The sequence below is a fragment of the Portunus trituberculatus genome, chromosome 44 (assembly GCF_017591435.1).
Source record: "Portunus trituberculatus isolate SZX2019 chromosome 44, ASM1759143v1, whole genome shotgun sequence".
NCBI classification, from domain to species: domain Eukaryota; kingdom Metazoa; phylum Arthropoda; class Malacostraca; order Decapoda; family Portunidae; genus Portunus; species Portunus trituberculatus.
Genome location: NC_059298.1, coordinates 22,231,882 through 22,242,839, shown reverse-complemented (window position 1 = coordinate 22,242,839; position 10,958 = coordinate 22,231,882). Strand labels below are relative to the sequence as shown.

The 10,958-nt window shown below is 39.1% G+C and overlaps 2 protein-coding genes across 3 annotated transcripts in view; both read left to right on the top strand.

Annotated features, from left to right (window-relative positions):
- The window catches only part of LOC123518662, a 10,905-nt gene extending 6,722 nt beyond the window's left edge, over window positions 1-4,183 (top strand). For both annotated transcript variants that reach the window (XM_045279602.1, XM_045279601.1), the window contains exons 3-5: window positions 73-192; window positions 625-726; window positions 3,904-4,183. In XM_045279602.1, coding sequence (XP_045135537.1) covers window positions 73-192; window positions 625-726; window positions 3,904-4,044 — 363 coding nt within the window. In that variant the 3' untranslated portion in view covers window positions 4,045-4,183. The remainder of the gene's footprint in view (window positions 1-72; window positions 193-624; window positions 727-3,903) is intronic.
- A 2,144-nt stretch (window positions 4,184-6,327) lies between these two features.
- LOC123518661 (pyruvate dehydrogenase (acetyl-transferring) kinase, mitochondrial-like) overlaps window positions 6,328-10,958 on the top strand; it is a 61,614-nt gene continuing 56,983 nt past the window's right edge. The window contains 1 exon segment of the mRNA XM_045279600.1: window positions 6,328-6,603. Coding sequence (XP_045135535.1) covers window positions 6,489-6,603 — 115 coding nt within the window. The 5' untranslated portion in view covers window positions 6,328-6,488.

The following is a 10,958-nucleotide window of genomic DNA, read 5'->3' as shown; positions in this document are numbered from 1 at the left end:
CAGTATGACTTATATGCTGCCTTCCTCAGTAACCTATAACTTCCTCTCATGTGACATTCTGGTTCCTGACAGATCTTGGCTGAGAGTGAACCAGCAGTGGTCCCAGGATATTATGAGGCACGCTACAACCCCATTCGCCGCTTCTACCGCTGGCCCCTTGACACCCTGTTCAAGCCATTGGTGCCCATGCTGGTGAGCTATTTTGACTTTGTATTGTGCAAATTATATTATGGATGGCTGATTAGGGAATGATGAATGCTAGGATGAAGGAACATATGGTACTAAAGTAAGTTAGCATAGGAGTACAGTTGAGAAAGGAAATATGAGGATAAAGTAGAAGTAAAATGGAAGAAATTTTTATGAAATGTAGGTTTGATGGATAGAATAGTTAGAAACAAAATGAATCATGTGACAGATCATTAAGTGTAAGAGAGGAAGAAATCCAGAAGAATGAATAGAGAGAAAAGGAAGTGGAGAAAGGGCTTTAGATTAGCGTGTGGCAGGGCTGAATGTATGAGACAATAATGGATTACAAGTCAACAGATAAAAATCCCTTGTTCTCTGTCACTTACAGCATCATGTCCATTTATGTTCTACAGCATCATGTCCATTTATGTTCTACAGGGTTATGAGAAAGCAGCTAAATATCGCTGGTATACTGGCAAGATTGGCCTGGTCCTTGGTGGAGTTCTCCTCACTTACTACTACTTTAAGTATAATACAAATGTAAGTACTGAAGGAGAGTGTTGTGTATCAGTAATGAATACCTAAAGTCAACATATCTAAGTCTATCAGCATATCATCGTCATCATTTTCACCTTACTTTTGTTTAACCTCCTCATAGTATTAGTCAACCAGTGAGTCTCTGCCAATTTTTTGTGGTTATAGGTGTTCTCTTTCCTGATTCACATCCTACGTATTTCTTCCTTTACATACTGCCTCCAGGTTAGCTTCAGTTGCCTCACTGGTGTGGTTCCAATTATCATCAAAGCAGATGCTCTTCTGAGTACATGTGTGTAACACAAGTTTCTGCAGGTTTTGCTAAAGGTATTTTTTAGATAGAGAATGTTCTATACACTCATGCATTTTGAGGCCTTGTTGAGCCATGTGGTGAAATTCGAGTGTGGTGGGGCAATGATGGTCTTGTGAGTTATTAAGTCATCATTTCTATGAATTTGAGCTATCATGGTATCCTGTAATAAGTCAGGTAGTATTGACAGACAATGATTTTGTGACAAAAATATTAAACATTGATAGTATGAGTGTAATTAATGACAAAATAATGGGTTATGTTAGATCTTTATGGTGTTCCTAGGACAAACACCCACCCAGCCCAGATGTTATATCTGTTAGTTTGCCACACTTGAATTTCACTCCACAGTTTAATAAGGTATTAAAATACATACATGTATAGAATATTTCCTACTGAGAATAACATATTTGCAGTACTTTCACATCTGGCAATATCTGCAGAAACTCATGTTACATCTTGCATGTGTTGCATCACTTGCATGATTTTCATGAGCAGAAGTATTGGACGGTTGTATGCATATAATTTTGTAATTAGTAAGTCTCATTTAACAAACAACATGTTGGTCTTAGTTGATTTGCGACTTTATTTACATTGTGACATCACGGAGTAAGCTTTGAAAATGTGGTCTCCAGATATAGAGATGTTAGAGATGGTGAGAGAAAAAGAACACATCTAGGACCCCAGAAATGAATTATGCAGTAAAAAAAGCTAGCGCAAATCGTTATTTGACGAAATAGGTGGCACTCTCCAAGGAATGTTTCCCTCAATGCAGGGTGTTATTGGAGGTGAGGATTGAAGACTTCTCAGGATTTAATTTGATTGCAGTTGTGCACAATCTTCTTAAGATAAAAAAATTTCTTATGAGAAATGTAGGCTAATTTAGTGTGTGGTAGACAATCCTTTCTTTCCTCCTACTTAGCCAGGCATTTTCTTTTCTGTTGACTCTTCCGGTACACCAAAATAAGAATAACCACAGCTTCAGCATTGTCACTGAAGGAAGGCATCTTGGTAGGTAGCTGTTTGTTTATATTCACTTCCCGCCAAGGGGACAACTAGTCAGTACTTTCCAGGCGCTACGTGTGACACTTTCTGACTAGAAGGGATGAGTCATAAACTTTACGTACGTAAAATTTCAGGCACAAATGGGCCTTAAGTCTCATTTATCAAGTGTTGATCATTAATGATTGGTTCTGAAAAGGAGAAGTTTACAGGAAATTCCTGCTTCCACTGATAAAAGTAGTACATTCCAGATTCAGATTAGTTTTGCTTTAGAGAAAATAGTTTTATGGTGTATATGAAAGTTTTTTTTTTTATTAGCATACACAGCAGATGAATTAATTTAGTCATTCCTATGACTAAAAGCTAATTCAGAATATATATATATATATATATATATATATATATATATATATATATAGAGAGAGAGAGAGAGAGAGAGAGAGAGAGAGAGAGAGAGAGAGAGAGAGAGAGAGAGAGAGAGAGAGAGAGAGAGAGAGAGAGAGACTGCATACATAGATGTTGCCATTCTAACTATTTTCTCCCTGGATCTGATGATTTTTTACTATGATCTGACTATCAGATTTTCCAGCTAGCGGCTAGTGGGAAATTTAGTGGGTGTGGAACATTGTCTGACTCTTTTCTAACAATTATATGTCACAGATGATGAACTTGTAACTCATGTCATTCTAACAAAAATTAAGTGAATTAATTGATGAAAAACACATTGTCATAAAAGATATTTGATTATAGATATAGATGCTATGGTACCAATTAATATGAATGAATGAATGCTGCAAAAGTCCATTACTGGTAATACATAGGTTAGGTGCATTTTCTATACAAGAACTGTTCTTGTCTGGCTTCCATATTCTGGCAGTGCATGCGAAATTAAGAAAAAATGACTAATGCTTTAATTGCAAAATACCTACCATTGTTGCAAACTAGACTGGCACAGGAGAGACATACTTTTGTAGCACAAGTATGCAGTTAATAGTTGGATCCAATCCATCTCTCCAATATAATGGTGATAAGTCGAGTTTTTTTTTTTTTTTTTTTTTTTTTTTAGAAATGTATATTGGAAACTAATATATAATCGATTTGTTTGAAAATGCACGATTTTAAACATGCTTTTAAAAAAGGTAGGGTAAATAATTGTAGTGCTTATATTCTACTGATTTTGGACCTCAATCTAGCGATTTTTATGGTGAGTCTAGCGTGTCTGAGAAAATTTTGATGGCAACACTGACTAGAGCATATGGCATGGTATGTGGAGGCTCACCATCCAAGGCAACTTTAGTCCCTTTCTTCACAAAACTCTTCTCCTTGGCTCCATTATTAGTAAATTGAAATCGCTCGCAGGCATTAATATCTTTCATATAACGATACTTCTGATCTCTCCATTCAGCGTACCTGCAGTCATCCGCAAGCAGAATACATTCTGCCGCGGATGACTTTAGTATGATGCCTGATAATTATTATCAGGCATCATACTAAAGCTTCCGACTAGAAAGGCTCAATTGATATTTTTAGAGACTTGCAAATTCAGTCGCATATTGACACGTTTGAACACCTCCTTAAAGCATGAGAGATAGATTATGTAAGAATGAAATGTCTATGTAAGATTTGTGTGTGAAAGAAAGGAAAGTCTAGTGGATGGTTATTTAATTATTTATTTTTCAAGAAAATGTTCAGGATAAAATATCAGAAAAGATGTAGTGAGTTTGTGCTACAAGAAGTTATTTAATTTTGTTTCCTTGTTACCTACCTATTTACCTTTTTTTTTTGTGTGTGTGTGTATTTATTTTTGCCGTTTTGTCTAGTGCACCAGTACTTGTGCTTCATCACTGACACACATCTTTCATCTTTTCCAGGATTGGACGAGGAAGGGTGGCTGGCGTGTGCTTCACTCCATTGAGAACGTGGTCCCCGGCGATCCCCGCTATCCCATGGTATCCGATAGGAAAGTGGGAGCAGATTATGCCTCCGGAAATTTCAAAAACAGTCCAATTTAAGTATTTAACTCTTCTCTTTATTCTTTGTTAGTTAAGTATTTCCTTTTATCATCCTTCCAGTTTCAGTCTGGCATCGCCAGTTTGATGTGGTATTGTACATAGTAGGTGCTGTGCGGAAAAGAATAAATATTTAATAATTCATGGAGTTGTAATTACTATTACTTTACTATCATTGTGTGAAAGGGTTGAGTTGCGCAATGTTGGACCGGCTGGTGAAACATTTGGTGGATCTGTGGTTCTGTATATTTAATTTTACTCATTTTTTTACTTATTTGACAATTATTTCGTATGAACGAACGTGATCAGCGTCTCAAACACTCTGTTTTGCCTGGATGCATGTAGGTTGGTTTAAATTTCTCTCTCTCTCTCTCTCTCTCTCTCTCTCTCTCTCTCTCTCTCTCTCTCTCTCTCTCTCTCTCTCTCTCTCTCGTAAAGCTTTATCATTGAATTATCCTTATTTTGAGGGAATTTTCACCATCTATAAATAGCGATGGCAAGGCAATGGCTTACCTATGTGTCTTTACATTCATAATATACTTTAGAAATATAAAGAATAAAGACACTGCGTTCTCCAAATTAATGTATGTTGCTTAAAGAAAGAAAAGAAAAAAAAAGTGGGTCATGACGAAATCGGTGTCCGCAGAAAAAGCAATCACGGGTGTTGAATTTCACCTGCCACTTGAGTTATTGGCATACCACCTGGTTTAAACAAGAAGGTTGGACTCTCTCTCTCTCTCTCTCTCTCTCTCTCTCTCTCTCTCTCTCTCTCTCTCTCTCATATATACGCTGAATAAACACTCTTGTGAACATATACTTCATTAATATTGCAAGTCATAATTCAAAGCAGTTGGTTGGAATTACATGATATTGTTGTGGCGGTAGAGTATCCAAAACAATTGAGAAGACTACGGGAGTTGCGGCACCCTGGGAAAGGGGGCCTGGAAAGCAGTGTGTAAGGAGGAAGAGTGAGTTAGAAGACCAGTCTGTAAGAAGAGTAAATTAGTGAGAAGAGTGATTAAGAGCAAAGACAGTGTAGGACTCGCTACTGTTGTATTCACTTGCACAAGGAATTAAACTTTACAAGTTTTGCCCAGCGTATCCTTTACGGAATGTCACCATGCAGTCTCTCGGTGACGACACGTACTGTAATAAACGAATACTGTATAAGTAAGACACATAAGTACCTAACGTAACAATATGGACTATTTCTTAATACGGTAAACATCATTTGGATTTTTCGATTTAAAATTAATGAAAAAGTAAAGTACAGATTTAAGACGCACTTGGCACGATCGCTGAGAACTAGTCATTGGTGGGTGGGTGGCAGTGGCGTAGCAAAGATACTTGCAGGGGAAGGTGATGGCATGGCGTTGCTTGAAATACCCACACGACGTCATGACCGTGTTGTCACATCGAAAAGGCGGGGGGAAATCTCTCTCTCTCTCTCTCTCTCTCTCTCTCTCTCTCTCTCTCTCTCTCTCACACACACACACACACACACACACACACACACATATATATATATATATATATATATATATATATATATATATATATATATATATATATATATATATATATATATATATATATATATATATATATATATATATATATATATATATATATATATATATATATATATTCCTGCAAGGTAAGCTGACCCAGTGATGTGTATACCCTTTCGTCTTGACCTTACCTAACCTCGTCAGCGCACCGAGGCAAGTGGAGTGAGCTTTACTGAGTATTTCGATTGCAGTAATGCATACTTATATATATTATTCATCTTCATGTACCAGTTTTTTTTTTTTTTTTTTTTTTTTGCTGAATAAATATAAGTAGACCAACTTTGCATAATGATGAATCTAATAGCGATGAACAGGTAAGGATGAAGAGAAGGCCGTGGGCCTCCCAGCATCGGGGACCCTATTTGGCGGGGATTTTCCACTGCCTGGCCTGCTTCATCTCGAAAGTCTTCTGAAAGAACCTAAACAACAGGTGGTTTTTGCGTATACGAGGTGACCCAAAACGAATACACATGAGATATATGTTATAACAATAGGTTATACTCTAGTTTGGTGAATAATGCTATGGAAACTGTTGAATTTGTGAAAAATAGATCTGTCTCTTCCAAGAAAATAGATTCTGACGTTAAGGCACGGTGGTTTAACAAAGTGTCTCGTAAAGAACTACCCCAGTTGATTTTTCACAAGGTAAATACTACAAAGGACGACTAATCGAACAAAAAAATAATCAGAAAATAAAAAGAGTAAGTCCAAACCTCGCGTTATTGGAACGGAGGAGGGTGCGCAGGACACGTGCGCCAAACCTTTCCCAGCTCAGAGCAGGAGGCACACAGAGGCGGGGTGGATGTTGCTCCGGCGCCCCTATTCAGTTCATCACCACTACTGGAACAGCAAGCACCGCAACCTTCAGCATCCACCATGAGGCTGTACAGGGCTTTATTCCGTCAGGCTCGTGCCCTCATAGAAGAGAGACTTGACTACTACTCTCAGTTCAATCCATCGCCTCTCTCCATGCAGCAGTTCACGGATTTTGGTGAGTACATTTAACATTATATTTTCCTATATTTTTTTCTTTGAGTGTGTGTGTGTGTGTGTGTGTGTGTGTGTGTGTGTGTGTGTGTGTGTGTGTGTGTCGGTCGGCCCATTGTTTTAGGCGTGGATATCTCTGGTGATTGACCCTCTGCCCTCAGGTGGGGTCTCAGGTCTCACGTAGGCCACACACGCCCTCTCGGACACGGAAGGCACCGGTGGAAGTAGCATGTCTCCTGTGTTCGTCAGGTGATGCTTTAAGGGAGATGTGTCCAAGAACTAAGGAATGATTTTAGTCGTCAATTTGTTTTCTCTTTCTTAAATTTTGAAGGTTTAGCGAACAGTTGGGTTATTGTTTTTAATTTTTATTTTTTTGTATATATACCATTTGTTAGGCATCTTTGCAGCCTCCCTGTTGTACTGGGAGGATTGACAGGCGTATTTAGAATGGAAGAAATGCAGGTCTCTAGAATATGTTGGGTTTAATCACTGCAGTAGGCAAGACAGTGAGTGTGTGAGAAACTTCTTTGATTCGAGAAGTGTGAATTGTTTATTGATTATGATCTCTTTAACACCTGCTGTACTAATACTTTAAACTTTACAATCAATTTATCGCCTTCAGAATGCTTGCTAGCTGTTATATTCCGAATTGATGAAGATATATTGGAAAAAAAATGGGTAATAGTGCAGAGTTTCACCACAATCAGCTACGTGTTTTTTACCCACCTCAAGAGATAGAGCTCCTGATTACGAGTAATTTGAACCCCATATATACTAGGTGCAACCTTTTTGAATGGCGACAGATTTAAAAAAAATTAAGCGTGTTTTGGTGTTTTGGTGATAAGCCGTGACACTATAATTATAACCTGCATCAAACCCTGCCGCACACTGATGGTGTCATGCGCTCGCGGCGACTCGGCGGGCTCTGTGACATACCATTGTCTGAGCATGCGCTTAATTGTTTACGCTGATTGGTTCTTTTCTTTGAAACTGAAGCGGCGGCCAATGAAAAAAAAAAAAGCATAATTATTTCCACCAATCAATGAAGTTAGGTTTAGTTAGGTTAGGTTCTTTTCTGGAGGAAACTAATTTTTCTGGTAGATTTCGGCTTGTTTTTAATTAATTTACCAGTTGTTTTTTGATGCAAATCATGTTTCGTGGCTGTAAAAAAAAAAAAAAGTGTTGATTTGCGCCAAAAACAAGTGGTATTTTAATTAAAGCAAGCCAAAATCTACCAGAAAGGGCAAGGTGATGAAACTCTGTAGGTTTACCAAAAAATGCTTCCTTTTTAAAGTTGATCCGAATTTAATAGCCGTGAAAAAGTGTTTGTATTGTCGTTTACGTATACAAATTGTGATACCAAAATGTGAAAAAGCGAAATGAAAAGAGTATGTTGTATTGGCATTAGTGTAGCATGATTGGTAAGGTGTTATTCATTGAGAGAGGAGTTAGAAAGGATGAGGCATGCACGTTGTCATTACCATGCATCGCAGGTATTTAATGTGCTTAGTAAATCAGGTCATGCATTATCTCACAAAACGCGATGATTGTTGATTGATTGCATATACATAACTTATAAATTCTCTCTCTCTCTCTCTCTCTCTCTCTCTCTCTCTCTCTCTCTCTCTCTCTCTCTCTCTCTCTCTCTCTCTCGTGTGTTTGTCGCTTGGTAAAATAGGTCCACCTCATAGCTTGACACTGGGGTCCCAGAACGATAGAATGAACAGGGGTGATAGGGAGTACTTAAATATGTGCCCTTCTCCCTCACCTGCTTATCACAACTGTCAAGACTTGAGTGTTTGCTACAAATTTCACTGTGATAACTGAAACTTTGGTCAGCGTGTTTTAGATGTCTTAAGATTTTTCCATTATGTCATTTTCGTCACCAATGTTGGTGTTTTTGAGATTTGCCCCACCCATTTTTTTTGTAATGTCAGGAACACCACACCGCGATGTTGTTAACTCTCATTAGATAACTAGCATTCTGTGGTAATGTTAGATCAGTGGTTCTCAAACTGGGACGTGAAAAAAGAAAGGAGACGAGGATTCTTTGTTCAAATGTCGGTAGTTTGCAAAGTAAGAATGATAGGTGGAGTAAGGTTTTGCGTAGGGATTATCACATGTAGGTCTTATTCTATCATTCATCCAGATACGTTTTCTATTAATTCAGTTGTCATAACGTGTTTCGTACATGTTACTAGAACCAACCACACTCATGCTGTCGAATGAATGACTTACTATAGCACTCCTTCGGCCCACCAACACAGTAACGTGGTGTGTGGTTTGTTTGGGTTGGGTGGTGGGGTTAGCGGTAGTGAAGGTGGAAGGCGTGCAGAACACTTACAAGTAGAAAGAGGACTTTATGTAACATATTTTGATTGAGTATAACATCAAACCAACCAAGCCTTTGGGCATTGAAAGACCTATTCATAGCATCCAAATAATGGCAGAATTTCCCGGGACGTATGGTCTTGAATAAAAATATTGTACAGAAGTTCTTTCAGAAATATACATTAAAAAAGAGACAATATTAACGCTCCTGACACCATAACTAGTGCAAGTATTGAGGAAAAAAAATGGTGAAATAATTCCATGTGAAGAATTCAATCTTGTAGAAATTACCTGATGACTAGAAGTTGGCTTATTACCACAACAGGGAAGAAAATTGCAGTGGCAGGCAGAAGAGAGAGAGAGAGAGAGAGACGAGTATTGCAAACGTCATTTCAACTTTTCAGTGTGTGTGTGTGTTAGTGTGTATTAAAGTGCATAATTACAATAGAAATTCAGTCGTGATTAGTTGTGTTGCGCGACCTGTAATTTAGTAAGACTTATGTAGCGATCCGTTCTTCCCGTGCCTTACCATTTCCCCGCAAATCGTCCCCAATAACCCCCAGTAGACAACGAAGGAAGTGTTTCCCTCTTGTCCCCACACTGTTCAGCTGCGTGGTGGGAGTGATATTACGCGCGCTGGTTTCTTTCATGAGGTTGGTGGTGGTGTAGGAAAATGTGAAGGCGGGTTATGGGGTGCGTGTGTGAAAAGTATTAGCCATTCAAGCGGCAGCAGTTTCCCCGCAGAAATTTCCAAAGATTCCTCGGTATGCTTATTACTTACCTTTATGTATGACTGACTGCGTGGTGGCTGTGTATACATTATTCATATGGTGCTTGTCTTATTGCTAGTGTTCGTTCACTATTGCTAATATATCATCATCGCTACTACTACTAATACTAATACTAATACTAATACTGTGGTGGTGGTAGTAGTAGTAATAGTAGTAGTAGGGTTCACTTGCAGTTAAGTATTTAACGTGAATGATTTTTAAGAAAATACCATAATTTCCAACAACTCAAGTTTGTCGCAAGGCAAGCTAAAGTTGAAATAGACTCCACGGTTAAAGATAAATTTCTGTTTCCTGTGTTACAGTTATCTTGGGCATGATAGGAGAAATGAATGAGATTCGCAGAAGTTTAGGCTAAAATTTGGTCTTGCACGCAGCTGTGTGTGTGTGTGTGTGTGTGTGGGGATGGTTTGGTGGGAGCAGGATTTGCCCTTGACGGGAGTTGGGAGGCAGCACGAGGTGCGACCACCCCCCGTGAGGCAAGACACGGCGGGGCGGGGTTAGACGGCTGGCTGTGATTGGGTGATCTGAAGGGTGGGTCTGGTGTGCGGGCATGGGATTGGTGGATATTGGGGGCGTTTTGATCGCAGAGCCAAATACTTTTATTTTGTTGTTTTCAAGCATGTTTATGTTATATTACGTGCTATTCTTTGTCACCAAGGCTAAGTAGAAGCAAAGTGTGTGTGTGTTGATTTAAGTGAGGTGATATAACAACACCTCCATGCCCTCCACCTCTCCTTCTTCACCCATGCCTGAACCTTTCACCTTGGGCGCCCTGTCACGCGCCACCGTAGCTTCCTCTACAAACTCCCACACTTGTAACTTTGCATTCATATCTTAGTGAATGGGTTAGGAGGCCATAGTTAAAGGCGGTGTCACAGTAGCACTTTTTCCGTCTACTTTTTCCGTCGTTTTTTCAGAAAATCGACAATATTTTCGCTGCGGCCTGTCGCACACAAACGGTGTTTCGTCGTCACTTCCTGCCAACACAATGTAAACACAAACATGGAGGCCACGCTGCGGCAAAGATACGCTGCTCTGAACGTAATACTGTGTATTACGAAATGTAGAGCTAAACAAGCCAAAAAGCGTGCATGGATGCGTTCATGGTTAGTGGTAGAACCAATGCATGTAGAAGCAGGTTGAGGAGACGCGGCAAGTCTTGTGGTCTTGGTCTTGGTATGTAAACAAAGGCGGAAAATTTGCAGACGGAAACGATCCCTATCGTCTGACAAATTCA